At 45.5% G+C, this 27,775-nt stretch overlaps 1 protein-coding gene across 1 annotated transcript; it reads right to left on the bottom strand.

Annotated features, from left to right (window-relative positions):
* Positions 1-833: 833 nt before the first annotated feature.
* Positions 834-27,775, bottom strand: LOC140069135 (uncharacterized). Its single transcript, XM_072114500.1, has 4 exons — positions 27,637-27,775; positions 15,587-15,740; positions 8,342-11,853; positions 834-7,969 (listed from the first exon to the last, which is right to left on the bottom strand). The coding sequence occupies exons 2-4, from the start codon at positions 15,722-15,724 to the stop codon at positions 898-900; spliced, it is 10,722 nt and encodes a 3,573-aa protein (XP_071970601.1). The 5' UTR covers positions 15,725-15,740; positions 27,637-27,775; the 3' UTR covers positions 834-897.

Below are 27,775 nucleotides of genomic sequence, written 5' to 3'. Positions count from 1 at the left end.
TCCTGTATACTCACATAGTCATAGTCCTCTGAGTCCTGTATCCCCCATAGTCATAGTCCTCTGAGTCCTGTATCCCCACATAGTCATAGTCCTCTGAGTCCTGTATACTCACATAGTCATAGCCCTCTTAGTCCTGTATCCCCACATAGTCATAGTCCTCTGAGTCCTGTATCCCTACATAGTCCTAGTCCTCTGAGTCCTGTATCCCCACATAGTCATAGTCCTCTGAGTCCTGTATCCCCCCATAGTCATAGTCCTCTGAGTCCTGTATCCCCACATAGTCATAGTCCTGTGAGTGCTGTATCCCCACATAGTCATAGTCCTCTGAGTCCTGTATCCCACATAGTCATAGTCCTCTGAGTCCTGTATCCCCACATAGTCATAGTCCTGTGAGTCCTGTATCCCCACATAGTCATAGACCTCTGAGTCCTGTATCCCCCCCTGTGAGTCTTGCTTTGTCCACCAACTCATCGGGAGATCCAGTGAGTTCTGCTTTTCTGCCCAATAATAAAGAACACATGTGAATTGTGCCCCCTCCCACTCTTATATAAAACCAGTGAGTCCTTTTTGGTGAGCAGGACACTTGTTTTTTCCAAGGAGTTAGTGGAGGGGGAGCCTTGGGACGAGAATGTTTCGCAGACCTTCTCATAGAAGCCCACAGGTTTTCTCAAAGAGTAAGTGGATGAGGAATCATGGGAGAAGAAGGACTTCTTGATATCTTCAATGAGTTGATCTACAATGATCCTTGACCATGAAAGGCTCAAAGTGGAAGACAGTGGCTCATGTGAATGAATTAGATTAGGGGTGTGTGTGGGAAGGGGATCATGGGGGGGGGGGGGTTGATCAACGCCAGGCAAGAACATGGGATTTAGTTTTGCCTGGACCTCCCATGGTAGATTAGTGCCATGGCCATTTGAATCCTTTCTGGGATTTCTGCCTTTCTATCTTCTGTGTGGAGCTGGCTTGTGTGGAGGAGGTCGCTCCAGAAGGTGGAGGTTGTGGATGAAAAGCCTCTGGTTTAGCTGGAGGTTCTGGGTTGATGTCTGGCTGATTGGGCTCTCTGGAAATATTTTGGCCAATGCTTTGATTCCTGATAAGTTTCGGAGACTGCTGACAAAGGAGATACAGGGGATTCTGGGTTGCTACTGAATTTTTGTTTTGTTGTTCCATTTTTTGAGGTCCACCAGTAGTTACCGTTCGTTGCATTGTCAAATGTTGTCCAGACTGTGTTGGCCATGATGAGGTGATGTGTTGCACAGTGTGCTGTGTGTCTGGAGGAGTCTGTCCAGAACTAGAGGCTGAAGCTAGTCCATGCCACTGCCAGTGGTCAGCAGGCTTCTCTGCCCTTTGATACATCTCCTTGTTGTCTTCCAGGTCTGGTTCTCCGTGAAGCAGACCTGAGGTCCAGACATGGTGTGTAGGCTGCTGACGACCATGCGTGTGGTAGGAGTGATGCACCTCAGTGTTTGTGCCATGACTTTGTGGAGCATCATGAGAAAGCCCAATCCCTTGACTTGATGTCTGTTCAAAATATGAATAGTATTTATGAGGATCTTGATGGTCTTGAGCTGGAGAAGACTTGTAGATAGTATGAGGAATTGTTGGTATCTCCTGCTTCTCCTTTGTGTAAGGCATTGTATCGGCACTCCCCCTCTGCTCCAGGCCTGGGATCTGAGGTTTATCTTGCTGTAAAATAGAATCTTTGCTAGTTGTTTGTTGCTTCTGAATTGGGTCTTGTTTCTGAGTTATTTCTCGTTCCTGGGTTTTGTCGGTTTTAAGAGGTGAGTCTTGGTCCTTTAAAGTCAGATCTTCCCTATAGATTGGATCTTTCCAAAGTCCTGAATCTTGTACCCGGGTTGTAATTTTTTTATGAGTTTGATCTTCTGTTTTGATTTTTTCTTGTTTTTGAGTCGGGTCTTCATTTTTGGTTGGGTCTTTCTTCTCAGTTGGATCTTCCTTTTTGGTTGGGTCTGTTTTCTGAGTTTGATCTTCTGCTTTGATTGTTTCTTGCTTCTGATTGTGGTCTTCTGTTTTGGTTAGGTCTTTTTTCTGAACTACGTCTTCTGTTTTGGTTGTTTCTTGCTTCTGAGTTTGGTCTTCATATTTGGTTGGGTCTCGTTTCTGAGTTTGATCTTCTGTTTTGGTTGTTTCTTGTATTTGAGTCGGGTCTTCGTTTTTGGTTGGGTCTTTTTTCTCAGTTGGAACTTCATTTTTAGTTGGTTCTTTTTTATGAGCTAGATCTTGTGTTTTGGTTGTTTCTTGCTTTTGAGTTGAGTCATCTTTTTTGGTTGGGTCTTTTTTCTCAGTTGGATCTTCCTGTTTGGTTGGGTCATCTTTTTGGATTGGATCCTGCTTTAATGTCCAGTCCTGCTTCTGGGTCATATCTTGCATGAGGGCTGAACATTGCTTCTTTGTTGGATCTGGTTTCTGCTTTGGATCTTTTTGTACAGAGCATTGGTTCTGAGCTGTGTCTTCTTTCTTGCTTAGGCCCTCACTCAGAGCGGCGTCCTCTTTTTGAGATGAGTCCGGTTTTAGAGTCAGATCTTGTTTCAGGGTTGAATCTTTCAAAATGATTGGATTTTGTGTCTTGGATGGGTCTAGTTTCTGAGTTGGGTCTTCCTTGGTTGCGTCTTGTTTCTGAACTACATCTTCTGTTTTGGTAGGGTATTGTTTCTGGGTTTGGCTTTCCATTTTGATTTGGTCTTTTTTCTGAGTTTGATCTTCTGTTTTGGTTGTTTCTTGTTTTTGAGTCGGGTCTTCGTTTTTGGACGGATCTTTTTTCTCAGTTTGATCTTCTTCGTTTTTGGTTGCGTCTTTTTTCTGAGTTTGATCTTCATTTTTGGTTGGGTCTTGTTTCTGAGTTTGATCCTCTGCTTTGTTTTTTTCTTGCTTTTCAGTCAGGTCTTCGTTTTTGGTTGTATCTTTTTTCTCAGTTGGATCTTCTGCTTTGGTTGTTTCTTGCTTTTGAGTCGGGTCTTCATTTTTGGTTGGGTCTTTTTTCTGAGTTTGATCTTCTATTTTGGTTGTTTCTTGTTTCTGGGTTTGGTCTTCTTTTTTGTTTGAGTCTTTATTCTGACCTTGATTTTCCGTTTTGTTTGGGTCATCTTTTTGGGTTGGATCTTGCTTTAATGTCCAGTCCTGCTTCTGGGTCATATCTTGCATGAGGGCTGAACATTGTTTCTTTGTTGGATCTGGTTTCTGCTTTGGATCTTTTTGTACAGAGCATTGGTTCTGAGCTGTGTCTTCTTTCTTGCTTAGGTCCTCACTCAGAGAGGCGTTCTCTTTTTGAGATGAGTCCAGTTTTAGAGTCAGATCTTGTTTCAGGGTTGAATCTTTCTCAATCACAGGATATTTTGTCTTGGATGGGTCTAGTTTCTGAGTTGGGTCTTCTTTGGTTGGGTCTTGTTTCTGGATTTGGCTTTCCATTTCGATTTGGTCTTTTTTCTGTATTTGATCTTCTGTTTTGGTTGTTTCTTGCTTTTGAGTTGGGTCATCTTTTTTGGTTGGGTCTGTTTTCTGAGTTTGGTCTTCTGTGTTGGTTGTTTTTTGCTTTTGAGTTGCGTCTTCTTTTTTGGTTGGGTCTTTCTTCTCAGTTGGATCTTCCTCTTTGTTTGGGTCATCTTTTTGGATTGGATCCTGCTTTAATGTCCAGTCATGCTTCTGGGTCATATCTTGCATGAGGGCTGAACATTGTTTCTTTGTTGGATCTGGTTTCTGCTTTGGATCTTTTTGTACAGAGCATTGGTTCTGAGCTGTGTCTTCTTTCTTGCTTAGGCCCTCACTCAGAGCGGCGTCCTCTTTTTGAGATGAGTCCGGTTTTAGAGTCAGATCTTGTTTCAAGGTTGAATCTTTCAAAATGGAGGGATGCTGGGTCTTGGATGGGTCTAGTTTCTGAGTTGGGTCTTCTTTGGGTGGGTCTTGTTTCTGATCTGGTTCTTCTGTTTTGGTAGGGTATTGTTTCTGGGTTTGGCTTTCCATTTCGATTTGGTCTTTTTTCTGCGTTTGATCTTCTGTTTTGGTTGTTTCTTGCTTTTGAGTTGGGTCATCTTTTTTGGTTGGGTCTTTTTTCTCGGTTGCATTTTCCTTTTTGTTTGGGTCATCTTTTTGGATTGGATCCTGCTTTAATGTCCAGTCCTGCTTCTGGGTCATATCTTGCATGAGGGCTGAACATTGCTTCTTTGTTGGATCTGGTTTCTGCTTTGGATCTTTTTGTACAGAGCATTGGTTCTGAGCTGTGTCTTCTTTCTTGCTTAGGCCCTCACTCAGAGCGCCGACCTCTTTTTGAGATGAGTCCGGTTTTAGAGTCAGATCTCGTTTCAGGGTTGAATCTTTCTCAATCTCAAAAGGATATTTTATCTTGGATGGTTCTAGTTTCTTAGTTGGGTCTTCTTTGGTTGGGTCCTGTTTCTGAGCTGGTTCTTCTGTTTTGGTAGGGTATTGTTTCTGGGTTTTACTTTCCATTTTGATTTGGTCTTTATTCTCAGTTTTATCTTCTGTTTTGGTTGTTTCTTGCTTTTGAGTTGGGTCATCTTTTTTGGTTGGGTCTTTTTTCTCAGTTTGGTCTTCTGTTTTGGTTGTTTCTTGCTTTTGAGTTGGGTCATCTTTTTTGGTTGGGTCTTTTTTCTCAGTTTGGTCTTCTGTTTTGGTCGTTTCTTGCTTTTGAGTTGGGTCATCTTTTTTGGTCGGGTCTTTCTTCTGAATTTGATCTTCTGTTTTGGTTGTTTCTTGCGTCTGAGTTGGGTCATCTTTTTTGGTCGGGTCTTTTTTCTCACTTTGATCTTCTGTTTTGGTCGTTTCTTGCTTTTGAGTTGGGTCATCTTTTTTGGTCGGGTCTTTCTTCTGAATTTGATCTTCTGTTTTGGTTGTTTCTTGCTTTTGAGTTGGGTCATCTTTTTTGGTCGGGTCTTTCTTCTGAATTTGATCTTCTGTTTTGGTTGTTTCTTGCGTCTGAGTTGGGTCATCATTTTTGGTCGGGTCTTTTTTCTCACTTTGATCTTCTGTTGTGGTTGTTTCTTGCTTTTGAGTTGGGTTTTCTTTTTTCGTTGGGTCTTTTTTCTCAGTTGGATCTTCCTTTTTGTTTGGGTCATCTTTTTGGATTGGATCTTGTTTTAATGTCCAGTCATGCTTTTGGGTCATATCTTGCATGAGGGATGAACATTGCTTCTTTGTTGGATTTGGTTTCTGCTTTGGATCTTTTTGTACAGAGCATTGGTTCTGAGCTGTGTCTTCTTTCTTGCTTAGGCCCTCACTCAGAGCGGCGGCCTCTTTTTGAGATGGGTCCGGTTTTAGAGTTAGATCTTGTTTCAGGGTTGAATCTTTCTCAATCACAGGATATTTTATCTTGGATGGTTCTAGTTTCTTAGTTGGGTCTTCTTTGGTTGGGTCTTGTTTCTGAGCTGGTTCTTCTGTTTTGGTAGGGTATTGTTTCTGGGTTTCACTTTCCATTTTGATTTGGTCTATATTCTCAGTTTGATCTTCTGTTTTGGTTGTTTCTTGCTTTTGACTTGGGTCATCTTTTTTGGTCGGGTCTTTCTTCTGAATTTGTTCTTCTGTTTTGGTTGTTTCTTGCTTTTGAGTTGGGTCATCTTTTTTGGTCGGGTCTTTCTTCTGAATTTGATCTTCTGTTTTGGTTGTTTCTTGCTTTTGAGTTGGGTCATCTTTTTTGGTTGGGTCTTTTTTCTCAGTTTGGTCTTCTGTTTTGGTCGTTTCTTGCTTTTGAGTTGGGTCATCTTTTTTGGTTGGGTCTTTTTTCTCAGTTGGATCCTCCTTTTTGTTTGGGTCATCTTTTTGGATTGGATCTTGCTTTAATGTCCAGTCATGCTTCTGGGTCATATCTTGCATGAGGGCTGAACATTGTTTCTTTGTTGGATCTGGTTTCTGCTTTGGATCTTTTTGTACAGAGCATTGGTTCTGAGCTGGGTCTTCTTTCTTGCTTAGGCCCTCACTCAGAGCGCCGACCTCTTTTTGAGATGAGTCCGGTTTTAGAGTCAGATCTCGTTTCAGGGTTGAATCTTTCTCAATCTCAAAAGGATATTTTATCTTGGATGGTTCTAGTTTCTTAGTTGGGTCTTCTTTGGTTGGGTCCTGTTTCTGAGCTGGTTCTTCTGTTTTGGTAGGGTATTGTTTCTGGGTTTTACTTTCCATTTTGATTTGGTCTTTATTCTCAGTTTTATCTTCTGTTTTGGTTGTTTCTTGCTTTTGAGTTGGGTCATCTTTTTTGGTTGGGTCTTTTTTCTCAGTTTGGTCTTCTGTTTTGGTTGTTTCTTGCTTTTGAGTTGGGTCATCTTTTTTGGTTGGGTCTTTTTTCTCAGTTTGGTCTTCTGTTTTGGTCGTTTCTTGCTTTTGAGTTGGGTCATCTTTTTTGGTCGGGTCTTTCTTCTGAATTTGATCTTCTGTTTTGGTTGTTTCTTGCGTCTGAGTTGGGTCATCTTTTTTGGTCGGGTCTTTTTTCTCACTTTGATCTTCTGTTTTGGTCGTTTCTTGCTTTTGAGTTGGGTCATCTTTTTTGGTCGGGTCTTTCTTCTGAATTTGATCTTCTGTTTTGGTTGTTTCTTGCTTTTGAGTTGGGTCATCTTTTTTGGTCGGGTCTTTCTTCTGAATTTGATCTTCTGTTTTGGTTGTTTCTTGCGTCTGAGTTGGGTCATCATTTTTGGTCGGGTCTTTTTTCTCACTTTGATCTTCTGTTGTGGTTGTTTCTTGCTTTTGAGTTGGGTTTTCTTTTTTCGTTGGGTCTTTTTTCTCAGTTGGATCTTCCTTTTTGTTTGGGTCATCTTTTTGGATTGGATCTTGTTTTAATGTCCAGTCATGCTTTTGGGTCATATCTTGCATGAGGGATGAACATTGCTTCTTTGTTGGATTTGGTTTCTGCTTTGGATCTTTTTGTACAGAGCATTGGTTCTGAGCTGTGTCTTCTTTCTTGCTTAGGCCCTCACTCAGAGCGGCGGCCTCTTTTTGAGATGGGTCCGGTTTTAGAGTTAGATCTTGTTTCAGGGTTGAATCTTTCTCAATCACAGGATATTTTATCTTGGATGGTTCTAGTTTCTTAGTTGGGTCTTCTTTGGTTGGGTCTTGTTTCTGAGCTGGTTCTTCTGTTTTGGTAGGGTATTGTTTCTGGGTTTCACTTTCCATTTTGATTTGGTCTATATTCTCAGTTTGATCTTCTGTTTTGGTTGTTTCTTGCTTTTGACTTGGGTCATCTTTTTTGGTCGGGTCTTTCTTCTGAATTTGTTCTTCTGTTTTGGTTGTTTCTTGCTTTTGAGTTGGGTCATCTTTTTTGGTCGGGTCTTTCTTCTGAATTTGATCTTCTGTTTTGGTTGTTTCTTGCTTTTGAGTTGGGTCATCTTTTTTGGTTGGGTCTTTTTTCTCAGTTTGGTCTTCTGTTTTGGTCGTTTCTTGCTTTTGAGTTGGGTCATCTTTTTTGGTTGGGTCTTTTTTCTCAGTTGGATCCTCCTTTTTGTTTGGGTCATCTTTTTGGATTGGATCTTGCTTTAATGTCCAGTCATGCTTCTGGGTCATATCTTGCATGAGGGCTGAACATTGTTTCTTTGTTGGATCTGGTTTCTGCTTTGGATCTTTTTGTACAGAGCATTGGTTCTGAGCTGGGTCTTCTTTCTTGCTTAGGCCCTCACTCAGAGCGGCGTCCTCTTTTTGAGATGAGTTCGGTTTTAGAGTCAGATATTGTTTCAAGGTTGAATCTTTCAAAATGATGGGATGCTGGGTCTTGGATGGGTCTAGTTTCTTAGTTGGGTCTTCTTTGGTTGGGTCTTCTTTCTGATCTGGTTCTTCTGTTTTGGTAGGGTATTGTTTCTGGGTTTGGCTTTCCATTTCGATTTGGTCTTTTTTCTTAATTTGATCTTCTATTTTGGTTGTTTCTTGCTTCTGAGTTGAGTCATCTTTTTTGGTTGAGTCTTTTTTCTCAGTTGGATCTTCCTTTTTGTTTGGGTCATCTTTTTGGATTGGATCCTGCTTTAATGTCCAGTCATGCTTCTGGGTCATATCTTGCATGAGGGCTGAACATTGTTTCTTTGTTGGATCTGGTTTCTGCTTTGGATCTTTTTGTACAGAGCATTGGTTCTGAGCTGTGTCTTCTTTCTTGCTTAGGCCCTCACTCAGAGAGGCGTTCTCTTTTTGAGATGGGTCCGGTTTTAGAGTCAGATCTTGTTTCAGGGTTGAATCTTTCTCAATCACAGGATATTTTATCTTGGATGGGTCTAGTTTCTTAGTTGGGTCTTCTTTGGTTGGGTCTTGTTTCTGAGCTGGTTCTTCTGTTTTGGTAGGGTATTGTTTCTTGGTTTCACTTTCCATTTTAATTTGGTCTTTTTTCGGTATTTGATCTTCTGTTTTGGTTGTTTCTTGCTTTTGAGTTGGGTCATCTTTTTTGGTCGGGTCTTTCTTCTGAATTTGATCTTCTGTTTTGGTTGTTTCTTGCGTCTGAGTGGGGTCATCTTTTTTGGTTGGGTCTTTTTTCTGAGTTTGGTCTTCTGTTTTGGTTGTTTCTTGCTTCTGAGTTGGGTCATCTTTTTTGGTCGGGTCATTTTTCTCAGTTTTGTCTTGTGTTTTGGTTGTTTCTTGCGTCTGAGTTGAGTCATCTTTTTTGGTTGAGTCTTTTTTCTCAGTTGAATCTTCCTTTTTGTTTGGGTCATCTTTTTGGATTGGATCCTGCTTTAATGTCCAGTCATGCTTCTGGGTCATATCTTGCATGAGGGCTGAACATTGTTTCTTTGTTGGATCTGGTTTCTGCTTTGGATCTTTTTGTACAGAGCATTGGTTCTGAGCTGTGTCCTCTTTCTTGCTTAGGCCCTCACTCAGAGCGCCGACCTCTTTTTGATATGAGTCCGGTTTTAGAGTCAGATATTGTTTCAGGGTTGAATCTTTTAAAATGATGGGATGCTGGGTCTTGGATGGGTCTAGTTTCTTAGTTGGGTCTTCTTTGGTTGGGTCTTGTTTCTGATCTGGTTCTTCTGTTTTGGTAGGGTATTGTTTCTGGGTTTGGCTTTCCATTTCGATTTGGTCTTTTCTCTGAATTTGATCTTCTATTTTGGTTGTTTCTTGCTTCTGAGTGGGGTCATCTTTTTCGGTCGGGTCTTTCTTCTGAATTTGATCTTCTGTTTTGGTTGTTTCTTGCGTCTGAGTTGGGTCTTCTTTTTTGGTTGGGTCTTTTTTCTCAGTTGGATCTTCCTCTTTGTTTGGGTCATCTTTTTGGATTGGATCCTGCTTTAATGTCCAGTCCTTCTTCTGGGTCATATCTTGCATGAGGGCTGAACATTGCTTCTTTGTTGGATCTGGTTTCTGCTTTGGATCTTTTTGTACAGAGCATTGGTTCTGAGCTGTGTCTTCTTTCTTGCTTAGGCCCTCACTCAGAGCGCCGACCTCTTTTTGAGATGAGTCCGGTTTTAGAGTCAGATCTTGTTTCAGGGTTGAATCTTTCTCAATCACAGGATATTTTATCTTGGGTGGGTCTAGTTTCTTAGTTGGGTCTTCTTTGGTTGGGTCTTGCTTCTGAGCAGGTTCTTCTGTTTTGGTAGGGTATTGTTTCTTGGTTTCACTTTCCATTTTGATTTGGTCTTTATTCTCAGTTTGATCTTCTGTTTTGGTTGTTTCTTGCTTTTGAGTTGGGTCATCTTTTTTGGTCGGGTCTTTCTTCTGAATTTCATCTTCTGTTTTGGTTGTTGCTTGCGTCTGAGTGGGGTCATCTTTTTTGGTTGGGTCTTTTTTCTGAGTTTGGTCTTCTGTTTTGGTTGTTTCTTGCTTTTGAGTTGCGTCTTCTTTTTTCGTTGGGTCTTTTTTCTCAGTTGGATCTTCCTTTTTGTTTGGGTCATCTTTTTGGATTGGATCCTGCTTTAATGTCCAGTCCTGCTTCTGGGTCATATCTTGCATGAGGGCTGAACATTGTTTCTTTGTTGGATCTGGTTTCTGCTTTGGATCTTTTTGTACAGAGCATTGGTTCTGCGCTGTGTCCTCTTTCTTGCTTAGGCCCTCACTCAGAGCGCCGACCTCTTTTTGAGATGAGTTCGGTTTTAGAGTCAGATCTTGTTTCAGAGTTGAGTCTTTCAAAATGATGGGATGCTGGGTCTTGGATGGGTCTAGTTTCTGAGTTGGGTCTTCTTTGGTTGGGTCTTGTTTCTGAGCTGGTTCTTCTGTTTTGGTAGGGTATTGTTTCTGGGTTTGGCTTTCCATTTTGATTTGGTCTTTTTTCTGAATTTGATCTTCTATTTTGGTTGTTTCTTGCTTTTGAGTTGGGTCATCTTTTTTCTTTGGGTCTTTTTTCTCAGTTGGATTTTCCGTTTTGTTTGGGTCATCTTTTTGGATTGGATCCTGCTTTAATGTCCAGTCATGCTTCTGGGTCATATCTTGCATGAGGACTGAACATTGTTTCTTTGTTGGATCCGGTTTCTGCTTAGGATCTTTTTGTACAGAGCATTGGTTCTGAGCTGTGTCTTCTTTCTTGCTTAGGCCCTCACTCAGAGCTGCGTCCTCTTTTTGAGATGGGTCCGGTTTTAGAGTCAGATCTTGTTTCAGGGTTGAATCTTTCTCAATCACAGGATATTTTGTCTTGGATGGGTCTAGTTTCTGAGTTGGGTCTTCTTTGGTTGGGTCCTGTTTCTGAGCTGGTTCTTCTGTTTTGGTAGGGTATTGTTTCTGGGTTTCACTTTCCATTTTGATTTGGTCTTTATTCTCAGTTTGATCTTCTGTTTTGGTTGTTTCTTGCTTTTGAGTTGGGTCATCTTTTTTCGTTGGGTGTTTTTTCTCAGTTTGATCTTCTGTTTTGGTTGTTTCTTGCTTTTGGGTTGGGTCATCATTTTTGGTTGGGTCTTTCTTCTGAATTTGATCTTCTGTTTTGGTTGTTTCTTGCTTTTGAGTTGGGTTTTCTTTTTTCGTTGGGTCTTTTTTCTCAGTTGGATTTTCCGTTTTGTTTGGGTCATCTTTTTGGATTGGATCCTGCTTTAATGTCCAGTCCTGCTTCTGGGTCATATCTTGCATGAGGGCTGAACATTGCTTCTTTGTTGGATCTGGTTTCTGCTTTGGATCTTTTTGTACAGAGCATTGGTTCTGAGCTGTGTCTTCTTTCTTGCTTAGGCCCTTACTCAGAGCGCCGACCTCTTTTTGAGATGAGTCCGGTTTTAGAGTCAGATCTTGTTTCAGGGTTGAATCTTTCTCGGTCACAGGATATTTTGTCTTGGATGGGTCTAGTTTCTGAGTTTGGTCTTCTTTGGTTGGGTCCTGTTTCTGAGCTGGTTCTTCTGTTTTGTCAGTGTATTGTTTCTGGGTTTCGCTTTCCATTTTGATTTGGTTTTTTCTCTGAGTTTGGTCTTGTTTCTTGGTTGAGCCTTGTTCGTGGGTTGGTTCTGTTTTTTGGGTTGTGTCTTGATTCTGGGTTGGGTCTTGTTTTTGGAATGAATCAGGTTTTGGGGCTGAATCTTGTGTTTTGGTTTGATCTTTTTTGTGGATTGGGTTTTGTTTCTCTGTTGGGTCCTGTTTCAGTATTGGGTCCTTCGTCTGACTTGGGTCTTGTTTTTGGGTTAGAGCTTGTTTTTGAGTTGGCTCATTTTTCTCAGTTGGATCTTCTTTCTGGGTTTTGTCGTGTTTGAGGATTTGATCTTGGGTTGAGCCCTCTCTCTTGGATGAATCTTGTTTTGGGGTTAATTCACATGTTTTTGAGGATGTTGATGGGTGCAGCATTGAACCTTTTTGGGATGCACAGATCTGACAACCTTTCTTGGACCTCAGAGCTTCAAAATAAGCAAAAGCAACTTTTGCTACAAGTTCTAAAAATTCTTTAAAGTCAACCTCGCCATCATTGTTTTCATCAAGTGCATGCAGTATAGCTTCAATAGTGTGGGGATCTCCGGAATCCTAAGGAGACAGAAACAACAACCAAATTATGAAAATCACTCTTCAGGAGTAAAGTGTTGGTGGATACACCTGACTGATTAAGGAAGGTCCCATAGACTGGGGGCTGACATTATTAGATGCAAAAGGGTTAAAATTTGGGGTACTATTACACTTTAATAAGGTTGGTAATCATTGACTTTAAGATGTGTTCTCCCCCCTCCTTTGTTACCTTATGATGTCCTTTTCTGCTACAGGCGTGGGGGTTTGTATGGCTGATGACTCAAAATTACTCGAGCTGTCCCTCTCTCCCTCCACATGTTATTGGGATGTTATGGGTTTTTTTTGTAATGTTTTGCCTTTGTATTTTATATTTAATTTCAAGTCACAGCAGGGAAAATGGTGGAAGATTTGAGATGGTGGTTGCTCAGTTGGCCGACTTACCAGCTCGGAGTCCAGCTGGTGTGATTCTATCCCAAGTGCCTGATTTTTGGATATTATGGGTTAGTATATATATAAAAAAGTAAAACTGTGACCTAATTTTCCACCCTGCAGGAAGTGTCTGTCATATTTTGGAAGTTACTTATACTGTTAGAGTTTACTGATATTTGTAAGTGCCTTTACAGGTGGTTACATAAGGTGTTTTATCGCTCTCGAGTCTTAGGATTTAGTTTTTAGGAGACATCATGTCATGGGTATATGTAATAATTTTTTGGTCTAGAAGACGAGTCTATACATGCGTGATGTCACCGGTAGCTTACATTTACAGTTATGGGTGGTTTCTGAGAGTCTTAGCTCCAAGTCAGACCTTTGTAAAAGTTTTCAGACCATGACCCTTACCCTGACCCCATGCCCTAATGTCCCCACACAATAATACCTTCCTCCCCCTTCAGGTCAAACTGTTTTTGGCCACCCCTAGGGGCTCCCTAGAGCCCCTTCCTCTACTCCCACACTAATTCTTATTTATCACCAACCTAAACTATTGTGGCCCCCCCCTGATATTGTACAACGTTTGTGCACCCAATGCTATTAATGGCCCCATTTCATGTACCACCTTCATAACCAAAAACTAATACCACCTAGGCCCGGTAACCCCCGCAGATATATGACCTCACTGCTACCTCTGCGTGTGGCTCGGAGGGCACCCGCCACACAGTGGAATGAACCCTAAGGATTTGGACTGTTCCCTAGAGACCAGGACTATTGGGAGGTAATCCCTACATACATACATACATACACACATACATATATGGTCATGAATATGGAAACAACATATTTCTGTCCTAAAAATAGTCTTGTGGTGACCGTCCCTTCATAATGAGCCACGTTCCCGGAGTAACAGATATGTATGAAAGGTTGAACAGTTACACCCAATGTCAGCTACGCCCAACACCACCAGGAGACACCCAACCAGCTCCTGAAAACACTGAGATTTCTCATGTGAAGAGGAAGATCCATTACCATAAGGATTAACCCTTCATGTGCCGCTGCCTCGGTGTAACCACCACTGTAATATAACCATATAAGATAATATTGGGAACTGTAGGCTGTGGGTCATCTAATCTGATATTTCACTGCAGGAATAACAAAGAGCAGGTCCTCCAACCCATGTGCACATCAGCAAGTGCCTTACTTATACTTAGCTTGATACGAGTCCAATGAGGTTCATCGGACTGACATTGGAAGATCCTGTTCTGATCAGAGGCTCCCGCAGCAAGGAAGCAGGGATAATCCCAGCAGCCTCCGTGGACTACTACTGCTCCCCATCCTCCATGGACTACTACTGCTCCCCATCCTCCATGGACTACTACTGCTCCCAATCCTCCATGGACTACTACTGCTCCCCATCCTCCATGGACTACTACTGCTCCCCATCCTCCGTGGACTGCTGGGATTTCTTGTGCTGCAGGTTGTGAACACACTGTGCTATCCTACTGGTTTGGATTTGGGCCACTTACAGGCAGAAGGTGGTGTCAAGGTCAAATAGAAAGCCATATAACAAGGAGCACAGACAGGAACGGGGTCTCAGGACAAGCTGGGGTCAAACACAGGAGGCCAATAGAAGCAGGACTGGTCACACTAGGAACCTTGGCCCAGTAGCTGGGGAGCAGGACCTGCTGGGCTATACGGATGTGGGTGAGCACTAACTAATAGGCTGGACAGCCATTGCTGGTATACGCCCTGCTCCCTTAAGAGGGGTAGAGGGACAAACCCCACACCCAAAGGGAGCTGGAACACAGCTGAAGGTTAGCTTGTAACAAAGAAAGTAAGCAGCGGTGGAACCGTCACCAGTGTTACATGTTGGTGGGTAAAAGACCTCAGATGACATCACCTCGGGCACATGTCATGAAGACCGGAATGTTAAGAAGGAGCCATAGGATAAGGGGAGAAACCCCTGGACTTGACCTAGCAGGACACGTCCCCTCTGACTCACTGCTGATGTCACATAACAAAGTTGAATTATTGGGGCCTGAGGGAAACAATTCCAGTGACACCTGTATCCTGCTGCTTACCTCTTCCTATCCTGAGATACAGCCTCATATATCTATCAGCCCTATCTTTAAAATCTTCTCTGCTTATCCTGAAGTGGGCGGAACTTCCTGGTTGTGACATAAGCTTAGGACACTGAGGCCTGAGGGCATCCACATGAACGTGCACAGCCCAGCCAATCAGGACACACAATCAGGGTAACTGCTTGTACAGAGATCTAGTGCACAGCAAGGCCGGAGAGACACAGAGCTGGCAGCACAGAGCACTGGATCTCTGCATCATACAGGAATCTACTACATCACAAAGAGAACAATATATAAAAACATGTCCAACTACACTATACAACACCTACACAGGAATAACAAGATGAACACATGGCAGCATCACAGGATGTGCACATACATATACATATACATGCACAGGGAGACCTCTCCAGAAGACCACCTCCCTGAGAGGACCCATCCCTAAAGAATGGTTTTATTTTTTTTGCCATTATACCCCATGGAAGATGCAGACCACCCCAATCCTGTACAAAGAGGGGGCACTATATACTCTGTGTTGTGTGTGCAGGATTTAGAACTGATGGGTCGCCTAAGCTCTGGCGTTATTTGACTTCCACACATAAACAACTTTAATACATTCAAACTCTCAAACACAACCAGCTCTGCTACATACCTTTCATTTGGCAAAATACAAAGACTTCCTCCTTGTAATTGGATGTCCTGAAGTATATGACTAGTCACATGCTTATGACATCACTCAATGTCCTGGAATTTTTTCATGTTGCCAATAATTATCAGGATTGATATTCTCCTGCACCAAGCAGCTACAGCTCAGGGGCCCGCACCTCTGCTAGGGCCCCTCCCAACAAGATCCCACCCACCCTCCACTCCAGCTACAGATACGGATTCCCATGGCGACCATGATAACAAAGGCAGGGAGAGCAGCCAGGGGGACAAGGTAAAAGCCCTGCTAGCAGGCAAGTGGCTGCAGATGGCTAATGAGTGTAAATTAGAGAATTGCTTATTTTAGATTAATGCAGAGTCAGGCAAAAGATTTTATACTACACAGTTGTTCTGTAATCATTCCCTGAGGGGCAGGAGGCAGTAAACACAGGACCTAAGAAGTAGAGCGGACCTGTCTAGTAATAGCCACTCCCTCCCGGGTCTATCCTCCATTGTAATTCATAGAAACCCAAAAAAGACGCCTCATCTTCACGAGCAGCTCCGAAGCACAAAGTGCTGGGAACCTCCATGTAGGATCTTACCTCAATCACTTCTGCAAACTGCGTCTGGATGAGGCTCTGGAATTGCGCCTTGTCCAGTTTATCGCAAGGGCCGCTGCGGCAGCTGTAGCTGTGGAAGGTGTCGATGATCCTGCGGATGGCGCTCAGGAGATTGGCCATGGCTGCTGGATGGGAACTGGAAGAGGAAAGCAAAATTGTCAGGACCAAGGAAGGTCACAACCCAGAGATGACCTCTTCTATGGGGGGCACCATGTCCTGTGTATGGCGCCCCCAATGTCATAGTATAGGTATTACAATGGAACAAATAAAGACTGTGAGCTCCTCAGAACAGAATCTGCTGATAGCATGTTACCTGCCGGGGTGTAACGCACCATATAGAATATATATGTAGAATATGTATGTAGAATATAGCCAACTCCCGTGTAATATATAGCCAGCCCCTGTGGAATATAGCCAGTCCCCGTACAGTATGTAGCCAGCCCCCTGCAGTATATAGCTAGCCAGCCCCCATGTAATATATAGCCAGCCCTGTGTAGTATATAGTATATAGCCTGCCAGTCCCCTGTAATATATAGCCTGCCAGCCCTTGTAGTTTATAGCTTGGCAGCCCACTGTAGTATATAGCCTGCCAGCCCCTGTAGTATATAGCCAGCCAACCACTTCTAGTATGTAGCCAGCCAGCCCTTGCATTATATAGCCTGCCAGCCCCTGTAGTATATAGCCTGCCAACCCCTGTAGTGTATAGCCTGCCAGCCCCTGTAGTATATAGCCAGCCAGTCCCCTCTAGTATATAGCCTGCCAGTCCCCTGTATTATATAGCCAGCTCCTGTAGTGTATAGCCTGCCCCCTGCAGTATATAGCCAGCCAGACCTCTGTAGTACGTAGCCTGCCAGCCCCTGTAGTATATAGCCTGCCAGGCCCTGCAGGATATAGCCAGCACCTGTAGTATATAGCCTGTGTGCCCCTGTAGTATGTAGCCTGACAGCCCCTGTAGTATATGGCCAGCCAGCCCACTGTGGTATATAGCCTGCAAGCCCCTGTAGTATGTAGCCTGCCAGCCCCTGTAGTATGTAGCCTGTCTGCCCCTATAGTATATAGCCTGCCAGCCCCTATAGTATATGGCCCGCCAGCCTCATAGTGTATAGCCTGACAGCTTCCTGTAGTATATAGCCTGCCAGCCCCCTGTAGCGTATAGCCTGACAGCTCCTGTAGTATATAGCCAGCCTCTGTAGTTTCTAGCCTGCCAGCCCTTGTATTATATGGTCATCTAGTCCTATGTAGTATATAGCCTTAAAGCCCCCTGTAGTATATAGCCTGCCATGACCTGTGATAAAAGCCTGCCAGCCCTGGTATATATAGCCAACCCCCTGTAGTATATAGCCAGCCCCTGTAGTATATAGTCTGCCAGCCCCTGTAGTATATAGTCTGCCAGCCCCTGTAATATATGGCTAGCCAGCCCCATGTAGTATATAGCCTGCCAGTCCCCTGTAGTATATTGTTTGCAAGCCCCTGTAGTATGTAGCCTGCCAGCCCTCTGTAGTATTCAGCCAGCCCCCTGTAGTATTCAGCCAGCTAAGCCTTGTAGTATCTAGCCAGCCAGCCCCCTGTGATGTAAAGCCTGCAAGCCCCCTGCAGTATGTAGCCAGCCAGCTCCCTGTAGCATATAGCTTGCCAACTCCTGTAGTATCTAGCCAGCCAGCCCCCTGTAGTATATAGGCAGCCAGCCCCCTGTAGTAAATAGCCTGCCAGCCACTGTTGTATATAGCGCGCCACTGCAGTGTATAGCCAGCCCGGTGTAGTATATAGCCAGCCAGCCCCCTGTAGTATAAAGCCAGCCAGCCCCCTGTAGTATACAGCCAGCAAGTCACTGTAGTATATAGCCTGCCAGCCCCCTGTAATATATAGCCTACCAGCCCATGTAGTGTGCAGCCTGCCAGTGTATAGCCAGCCAGCACCCTGTAGTATATAGCCTGCCAGCACCTATAATATATAGACTGCCAGTACATGTAGCGTTTATCCAGCCAGCCCCCTGTAGTATTTAGCCTGCCAGCCCCTGTAGTATATAGCCAGCCAGCCCCCTGTAATGTATAACTTGCCAGCCCCCTGTAGCACATAGCCTACCAGTCCCTGTAGTATATAGCCAGGAAGACCCCTATAGCATATAGACTGCCAGTCCATGTAGCGTTTAGCCAGCCAGCCCCCTGTAGTAAATAGCCTGCCAGCCCCTGTAGTATATAGCCTGCAAGCCCCCTGTAATATATGGCCTACCAACCCTTGTAGTATCTAGCCTGCCAGTCCCTGTAGTGTATAGCCAGCCAACACCCGGTTTTATATAGCCTTTCAGTCCCTGTAGTGTATAGCCAGCCAGCACTGTGTAGTAAATAGCCTGCCAGCACCTATAGTATATAGCCTGCCAGTCCCTGTGGTGTTTAGTCTGCCAGCCCCCTGTAGTATATAGCCTGCCATCCACTATAGTATATAGCCTGCCATTCCCTTAAGTGTATAGCCAGCCAACCCCGTGTAGCATATAGCCTGTCAACTCCTGTATTATTTAACCAGCCAGCCCCCTGTATAATATAGGCAGCCAGCCCCCTGTAGTATATAGGCAGCCAGCCCCCTGTAGTAAATAGCCTGCCAGCCGCAGTAGTATATAGCGTGCCACTGCATTGTATAGCCACCCTCGTGTAGTATATAACCAACCAGCCCCCTGTATTATAAAGCCAGCCAGCCCCCTGTAGTATATAGCCTGCCAGTCCCTGTAGTATATAGCCAGACATACCTCTGTAGTATACAGCCTTCCAGTCCCCTGTAATATATAGCCTACCAGCCCATGTAGTACCTAGCCTGCCAGTCCATGTAGCGTTTATCCAGCCAGACCTCTGTAGTATATAGCCTGCCAGCTCCTGTAGTGTATAGCCAGACCCCTATAGTATACAGCCTGCCTGCCCCCAGTAATATATAACTTGCCAGCCCCTGTAGTATATTGCCTACCAGTCCCTGTACTGGATAGCCAGCCAGACCCCTATAGTATACAACCTGCTAGCCTCCTGTAATATATAGCCTACCAGCCCCTGTAGTATCTAGCCTGCCAGTCCCTGTAGTGTATAGCCAGCCAGCACCCTGTAGTACATAGCCTGCCAGTCCCTGTAGTGTTTAGCCAGCCAGCCCTTGTAGTATATAGCCTTTCAGCACCTGTAGTATATAGCCAGCAAGCCCCCTATAATGTATAGCCTGTGTGCCCCTGTAGTATATAGCCTACCAGTCCCTCTAGTGTATAGCCTGCCAGCCCCCTGTAATATATAGCCTGCCAGCCCATGTAGTATCTAGCCTGCCAGTCCCTGTAGTGTATAGCCAGCCAGCACCGTGTAGTATATAGCCTGCCAGCCCCTGTAGTATATAGCCTGCAAGCCCCCTGTAATATATAGCCTACCAGCCCTTGTAGTATCTAGCCTGCCAGTCCCTGTAGTGTATAGCCAGCCAACACCCGGTGGTATATAGCCTTCCAGTCCCTGTAGTGTATAGCAAGCCAGCACCATGTAGTATATAGCCTGCCAGCACCTATAGTATATAGCCAGCGAGTCCCTGTGTTGTTTAGCCAGCCAGCCCCCTGTAGTATATAGCCTGCCAGTCCCTTAAGTGTATAGCCAGCCAGCCCTGTGTAGCATATAGCCTGCCAACTCCTGTAGTATATAGCCTGCCAGCCCCCTGTAGTATATAGGCAGCCAGCCCCCTGTAGTAAATAGCCTGGCAGCCGCAGTAGTATATAGCATTCTACTGCAGTGTATAGCCAACCTGGTGTAGTATATAGCCAACCAGCCCCCTGTAGTATAAAGCTAGCCAGACCCCTGTAGTATACAGCCTGCCAGTCCCTGTAGTATATAGCCAGCCAGACCCCTGTAGTATACAGCCTGCCAGCCCCCTGTAATATATAGCCTACCAGCCCATGTAGTATCTAGCCTGCCAATCCCTGTAATGTATAGCCAGCCAGCACCCGGTAGTATATAGCCTTCCAGTCCCTGTAGTGTATAGCCAGCCAGCACTGTGTATTATATAGCCTGCCAGCACATATAGCATATAGACTGCCAGTCCATGTAGCATTTATCCAGCCAGCCCTCTGTAGTATATTGCCTGCCAGCCCCTGTGGTGTATAGCCAGCCAGACCCCTATAGTATACAGCCTGCCACCTCCCTGTAATATATAACTTGCCGGCCCCTGTAGTATATAGCCTACCAGTCCCTGTACTGTATAACCAGCAAGACCCCTATAGTATACAGCCTGCCAGCCGTCTTTAACACATAGCCTACCAGCCCCTGTAGTATCTAGCCTGCCAGTCCCTGTAATGTATAGCCAGCCAGCACCCAGTAGTATATAGCCTTCCAGTCCCTGTAGTGTATAGCCAGCCAGCACTGTGTATTATATAGCCTTCTAGCACCTATAGCATATAAACTGCCAGTCCATGTATCTTTTATCCAGCCAGACCCCTATAGTATACAGCCAGCCAGCAGTCTGTAACATATAGCCTACCTGTAGTATCTAGCCTGCCAGTCCCTGTAGTGTTTAGCCAGCCAGCCCCCAGTAGTATATAGCCTGCCAGCCCCTGTAGTATATAGCCAGCAAGCCCCATGTAGTATATAGCCTACCAGTCCCTCTAGTGTATAGCCAGCCAGCACCCTGTAGTATATAGCCTGCCAGTCCCCTGTAATATATAGCCTACTAGCCCATGTAGTATCTAGCCTGCCAGTCCCTGTAGTGTATAGCCAGCCAGCACTGTATAGTATATAGCCTACCAGCACCTATAGCATATAGACTGCCAGTCCATGTAGCGTTTATCAAGCCAGCTCCCTGCAGTATATAGCCTGCCAGCCCCTGTAGTATATAGCCAGCCCGCCCCCTGTAATGTATAACTTGCCAGCCCCCTGTAGTATATAGCCTACCAGTCCCTGTAGTGTATAGCCAGCCAGCCCCGTGTAGTAAAAAGCCTGCCAGTCCCTGTAGTGTATAGCCAGCCAGCACCCTGTAGTATATAGCCTGCCAGTCCCTGTAGTGTTTGGCCAGCCAGACCCCTGTAGTATATAGACTGCCAGCCCCTGTAGTATATAGCCAGCAAGCCCCCTTTAATGTATAGCCTGCTAGCCCCCTGTAGTATATAGCCTACCAGTTCCTGTAGTGTATAGCCAGCCAGCACCCTCTAGTATATAGCAGGCCAGCCTCTATAGTATATAGTATGCCAGTCCCTGTAGTGTATAGCCAGCCAGCCCGCTGTAATATACAGCCTGCCAGTCCCTGTAGTGTATAGCCAGCCAGACGCCTCTAGTATATAGCCTGCCAGCCCCTGTAGTATATAGCATGCAAGCCCCCTGTAATATATAGCCTACCAGCCCCTGTAGTATGCAGCCTGCTAGTGTATAGCCAGCCAGCATCTTGTAGTATAAAGCCTGCCAGCACCTATAGTATATAGACTGCCAGTCCATGTAGCGTTTATACAGCCAGACCCCTGTAATATATATCCTTCCAGCCTCTGTAGTATATAGCCAGCCATACCCCTGTAGTATATAGCCTACCAGTCCCTGTAGTGTATAGCCAGCCAGCCCCGTGTAGTATATAGCCTGCCAGCCCCGGTAGGATACAGCCTGCCAGACCCTTGTAGTATATAGCCTGCCAGCCACTGTTGTATATAGCCTGCCAGCCACTGTAGTATAAAGCCAGCCAGCCCCCTCTAGTATATAGCGTGCCATCCCCTGTAGTATTTAGCCTACAAGCCCCCGTAGTATATAGCCTTCCAGCCCCTGTAGTATATAGCCTTCCAGCCCCCTTTAGTATATAGCCAGCCAGCCGCATGTAATTATAGCCTGTCAGTCCCGTGTAGTATATATCCTGCCAGCCCCCGTAGGATACAGCCTGCCAGACCCCTGTAGTATATAGCCTGCCAGCCACTGTAGTATAAAGCCAGCCAGCCCCCTGTAGTATATAGCTTGCCATCCCCTGTAGTATTTAGCCTACAAGCCCCTGTAGTATATAGCCAGCCAAACCCTGTATTATATAGCCTGCCAGCCCCTGTGGTATATAGCCTACCATCCCCCTGTAATATATAGCCTTCCAGCCCCCTGTAGTATATAGCCTGCCAGACCCTGTAATATATAGCCTGCCAACACCTGTACTATATAGCCTGCAAGCCACTTTAATATATAGCCAGCCCCTGCAGTATATAGCCTGCAAGCCCCTGTAGTATATAGCCTGCAAGCCCCCTGTAGTATATAGCCTGCCAGCCCCCTGTAGTATATAGCCAGCCAGCCAGGCCACTCACCTCGTGTCTCCATCTGCCCTTCATATAGATTGTTACCTCACCTCGTCTCTCCATCTTCCCTCCATATAGATCGTAACCTCACCTTGTGTCTCCATCTACCCTCCATATAGATTGTGTCCTCACCTCATGTCTCCATCTACCCCCCATATAGATTGTGTCCTCACCTTGTGTCTCCATCTACCCTCCATATAGATTGTGACCTCACCTCTTGTCTCCAAATACTCTCCATATAGATTGTTTTCTCTCCTCGTGTCTCCATCTTCCCTCCATATAGATTGTGTCCTCACCTCGTGTCTCCATCTTCCCTCCATATAGACTGTGTCCTCACCTTGTGTCTCCATCTACCCTCCAGATAGATTGTGTCCTCACCTCGTGTCTCCATCTTTCCTCCATATAGATTGTATCCTCACCTCATGTCTCCATCTACCCCCCATATAGATTGTGTCCTCACCTCGTGTCTCCATCTACCCTCCATATAGATTGTGTCCTCACCTCGTGTCTCCATCTACCCTCCATATAGATTGTGTCCTCACCTCGTGTCTCCATCTTTCCTCCATATAGATTGTATCCTCACCTCATGTCTCCATCTACCCCCCATATAGATTGTGTCCTCACCTCATGTCTCCATCTCCCCTCCATATAGATTTTGTCCTCACCTCATGTCTCCATCTACCCTCCATATAGATTGTGTCCTCACCTCGTGTCTCCATCTACCCTCCATATAGATTGTGTCCTCCCCTCGTGTCTCCATCTACCCTCCATATAGATTGTGTCCTCACCTCGTGTCTCCATCTACCCTCCATATAGATTGTGTCCTCATCTCGTGTCTCCATCCACCCTCCATATAGATTGTGTCCTCACCTCGTGTCTCCATCTACCCTCCATATAGATTGTGACCTCACCTCGTATCTCCATCTACCCTCCATATAGATTGTATCCTCGCCTCGTGTCTCCATCTACCCTCCATATAGATTGTGTCCTCGTGTCTCCATCTACCCTCCATATAGATTGTGTCCTCGTGTCTCCATTTACCCTCCATATAGATTGTGTCCTCACCTCGTGTCTCCATCAACCCTCCATATATATTGTGTCCTCACCTCGTGTCTCCATCTACCCCCCATATAGATTGTGTCCTCACCTCATGTCTCCATCTATCCTCCATATAGATTGTGTCCTCACCTCGTGTCTCCATCTACCCTCCATATAGATTGTGTCCTCACCTCGTGTCTCCATCTACCCTCCATATAGATTGTGTCCTCGTGTCTCCATATACCCTCCATATAGATTGTGTCCTCGTGTCTCCATCTACCCTCCATATAGATTGTGTCCTCACCTCGTGTCTCCATCTACCCTCCATAAAGATTGTGTCATCGTGTCTCCATCTACCCTCCATATAGATTGTGTCCTCACCTCGTGTCTCCATCTACCCTCCATATCGATTGTGTCCTCACCTCGTGTCTCCATCTACCCTCCATATAGATTGTGTCCTCACCTCGTGTCTCCATCTACCCTCCATATAGATTGTGTCCTCACCTCGTGTCTCCATCTACCCTCCATATAGATTGTGTCCTCACCTCATGTCTCCATCTATCCTCCATATAGATTGTTACCTCACCTCGTCTCTCCATCTTCCCTCCATATAGATCGTAACCTCACCTTGTGTCTCCATCTACCCTCCATATAGATTGTATCCTCACCTCGTGTCTCCATCTACCCTCCATATAGATTGTTTTCTCTCCTCGTGTCTCCATCTTCCCTCCATATAGATTGTGTCCTCACCTCGTGTCTCCATCTTCCCTCCATATAGATTGTGTCCTCACCTTGTGTCTCCATCTACCCTCCATATAGATTGTGTCGTCACCTTGTGTCTCCATCTACCCTCCAGATAGATTGTGTCCTCACCTCGTGTCTCCATCTTTCCTCCATATAGATTGTATCCTCACCTTATGTCTCCATCTACCCCCCATATAGATTGTGTCCTCACCTCGTATCTCCATCTACCCTCCATATAGATTGTGTCCTCACGTCGTGTCTCCATCTACCCTCCATATAGATTGTGTCCTCACCTCGTGTCTCCATCTTCCCTCCATATAGATTGTGTCCTCACCTCGTGTCTCCATCTACCCTCCATATAGATTGTGTCCTCACCTCATGTCTCCATCTCCCCTCCATATAGATTGTGTCCTCACCTTGTGTCTCCATCTCCCCTCCATATAGATTGTGTCCTCACCTCATGTCTCCATCTACCCTCCATATAGATTGTGTCCTCCCCTCGTGTCTCCATCTACCCTCCATATAGATTGTGTCCTCCCCTCGTGTCTCCATCTACCCTCCATATAGATTGTGTCCTCCCCTCGTGTCTCCATCTACCCTCCATATAGATTGTGTCCTCACCTCGTGTCTCCATCTACCCTCCATATAGATTGTGTCCTCATCTCGTGTCTCCATCGACCCTCCATATAGATTGTGTCCTCACCTCGTGTCTCCATCTACCCTCCATATAGATTGTGACCTCACCTCGTATCTCCATCTACCCTCCATATAGATTGTATCCTCACCTCGTGTCTCCATCTACCCTCCATATAGATTGTGTCCTCGTGTCTCCATCTACCCTCCATATAGATTGTGTCCTCGTGTCTCCATCTACCCTCCATATAGATTGTGTCCTCACCTCGTGTCTCCATCTACCCTCCATATATATTGTGTCCTCACCTCGTGTCTCCATCTACCCCCCATATAGATTGTGTCCTCACCTCGTGTCTCCATCTACCCTCCATATAGATTGTGTCCTCACCTTATGTCTCCATCTATCCTCCATATAGATTGTGTCCTCACCTCGTGTCTCCATCTACCCTCCATATAGATTGTGTCCTCACCTCGTGTCTCCATCTACCCTCCATATAGATTGTGTCCTCGTGTCTCCATCTACCCTCCATATATATTGTGTCCTCACCTCGTGTCTCCATCTACCCTCCATATAGATTGTGTCCTCACCTCGTGTCTCCATCTACCCTCCATATAGATTGTGTCCTCACCTCGTGTCTCCATCTACCCTCCATATAGATTGTGTCCTCACCTCGTGTCTCCATCTACCCTCCATATAGATTGTGTCCGCACCTCGTGTCTCCATCTACCCTCCATATAGATTGTGTCCTCACCTCGTGTCTCCATCTACCCTCCATATAGATTGTGTCCTCACCTCGTGTCTCCATCTACCCTCCATATAGATTGTGTCCTCACCTCGTGTCTCCATCTACCCTCCATATAGATTGTGTCCTCACCTCGTGTCTCCATCTACCCTCCATATAGATTGTGTCCTCACCTTGTGTCTCCATCTACCCTCCATATAGATTGTGTCCTCACCTCGTGTCTCCATCTACCCTCCATATAGATTGTATCCTCACCTCGTGTCTCCATCTACCCTCCATATAGATTGTGTCCTCACCTCGTGTCTCCATCTACCCTCCATATAGATTGTGTCCTCACCTCGTGTCTCCATCTACCCTCCATATAGATTGTGTCCTCACCTCGTGCCTCCATCTACCCTCCATATAGATTGTGTCCTCACCTCGTGTCTCCATCTACCCTCCATATAGATTGTGTCCTCACCTCGTGTCTCCATCTACCCTCCATATAGATTGTGTCCTCACCTCGTGTCTCCATCTACCCTCCATATAGATTGTGTCCTCACCTTGTGTCTCCATCTACCCCCCCATATAGATTGTGTCCTCACCTTGTGTCTCCATCTACCCTCCATATAGATTGCGTCCTCACCTCGTGTCTCCAACTACCCTCCATATAGATTGTGTCCTCACCTCGTGTCTCCATCTACCCTCCATATAGATTGTGACCTCACCTCGTGTCTCCATCTACCCTCCATATAGATTGTGTCCTCACCTCGTGTCTCCATCTACCCCCCATATAGATTGTGTCCTCACCTAGTGTCTCCATCTACCCTCCATATAGATTGTGTCCTCACCTCATGTCTCCATCTACCCTCCATATAGATTGTGTCCTCACCTCGTGTCTCCATCTACCCTCCATATAGATTGTGTCCTCACCTCGTGTCTCCATCTACCCTCCATATAGATTGTGTCTTCACCTCGTGTCTCCATCTACCCTCCATATAGATTGTGTCCTCACCTCGTGTCTCCATCTACCCTCCATATAGATTGTATCCTCCCCTCGTGTCTCCATCTACCCTCCATATAGATTGTGTCCTCACCTTGTGTCTCCATCTACCCTCCATATAGATTGTGTCCTCACCTCGTGTCTCCATCTACCCTCCATATAGATTGTGTCCTCACCTCGTGTCTCCATCTACCCTCCATATAGATTGTATCCTCCCCTCGTGTCTCCATCTACCCTCCATATAGATTGTGTCCTCACCTCGTGTCTCCATCTACCCTCCATATAGATTGTGTCCTCACCTCATGTCTCCATCTACCCTCCATATAGATTGTGTCCTCACCTCGTGTCTCCATCTACCCTCCATATAGATTGTGTCTTCACCTCGTGTCTCCATCTACCCTCCATATAGATTGTGTCCTCACCTCGTGTCTCCATCTACCCTCCATATAGATTGTGTCCTCACCTCGTGTCTCCATCTACCCTCCATATAGATTGTGTCCTCACATTGTGTCTCCATCTACCCCCCATATAGATTGTGACCTCACCTCGTGTCTCCATCTACCCTCCATATAGATTGTGTCCTCACCTCGTGTCTCCATCTACCCTCCATATAGATTGTGACCTCACCTCGTGTCTCCATCTACCCTCCATATAGATTGTATCCTCCCCTCGTGTCTCCATCTACCCTCCATATAGATTGTGTCCTCACCTTGTGTCTCCATCTACCCTCCATATAGATTGTGTCCTCACCTCGTGTCTCCATCTACCCTCCATATATATTGTGACCTCACCTCCTGTCTCCATCTACCCTCCATATAGATTGTGACCTCACCTCCTGTCTCCATCTACCCCCCATATAGATTGTGACCTCACCTCCTGTCTCCATCTACCCCCCATATAGATTGTGTCCTCACCTCATGTCTCCATCTACCCTCCATATAGATTGTGATCTCACCTCGTGTCTCCATCTACCCTCCATATAGATTGTGACCTCACCTCCTGTCTCCATCTACCCTCCATATAGATTGTGATCTCACCTTGATGATGCAGAGGGATAGGAGATACAGGATGTGGGAGGGAGGGGAGAAAGAGATAAGATGGCGGTGTCAGGGGGCAGAGGATGCAGAGGGTCTCGATTAAGGTTCAACAAGTGATAAGATGGGGGGGTCTGGGGGAGAGGATTCAGAGGGTCTCGTTTAAGGTGGGATAAGAGATAATATGGAGGAGGGTTTCGGGTGGCAGAGGATGCAGAGAGTCTCGTTTCAGTTCGGATAAGAGATAAAATGGAGATAAGATGGAGGTGACAGAGCACGCAGAGGGTCTCAGTTAAGGTCGGATAAGAGATAATATGGGGGCTGTCGGGGGGGCAGAGGATGCAGAAGTCCTGGTTTAAGGTCGGATAAGAGATAAGATGGAGGTAAGTTGGGGGTCGGGGGTCAGAGGATGCAGAGGGTCTCGGCACTGCTCAGTGATTACAGGGGATTTTCATGATCAGTTATTATCGAGATTTTACTATGGAAAAGAATAACCAGTTGTCTCCCCGTCTGCTGCTGCAGTTTGGTGCAGATCCCTCAGCATCTATAGGTGATGTGACTGCAGCACCCCCCACCCCAGGACCGGGACATGAGCGACTTACCTGTGCAGGTATCTGCAGGTCTACGTGGAGCAGGTGAGGCAGAGGCAGCAGAGTGCTGAGCAGGGAGGGTGTCCTCATGTTATAAACACCGGAGGACCCAGGTGACACCCTGCACCTCCCCGTACTGTAGGGACCTAAG

The sequence above is a fragment of the Engystomops pustulosus genome, chromosome 7 (assembly GCF_040894005.1).
Source record: "Engystomops pustulosus chromosome 7, aEngPut4.maternal, whole genome shotgun sequence".
Lineage (NCBI taxonomy): Eukaryota > Metazoa > Chordata > Amphibia > Anura > Leptodactylidae > Engystomops > Engystomops pustulosus.
Note: the sequence above shows the minus strand (reverse complement) of the source record. Positions and strands in the feature narration are given on the sequence as shown.

Excerpts from the sequence above, each read along its gene's own strand:
- LOC140069135 (XM_072114500.1), bottom strand. The coding sequence starts at position 15,724 with ATGGCCAATCTCCTGAGCGCCATCCGCAGGATCATCGACACCTTCCAC. Across the intron at positions 11,854-15,586 it reads AGTTTGCAGAAGTGATTGAG|GATTCCGGAGATCCCCACAC; the intron begins GTAAGATCCTAC and ends CTGTCTCCTTAG. Across the intron at positions 7,970-8,341 it reads CAAAAGCAAGAAACAACCAA|AAAGCAGGATCCAATCCAAA; the intron begins AACAGAAGATCA and ends TGACTGGACATT.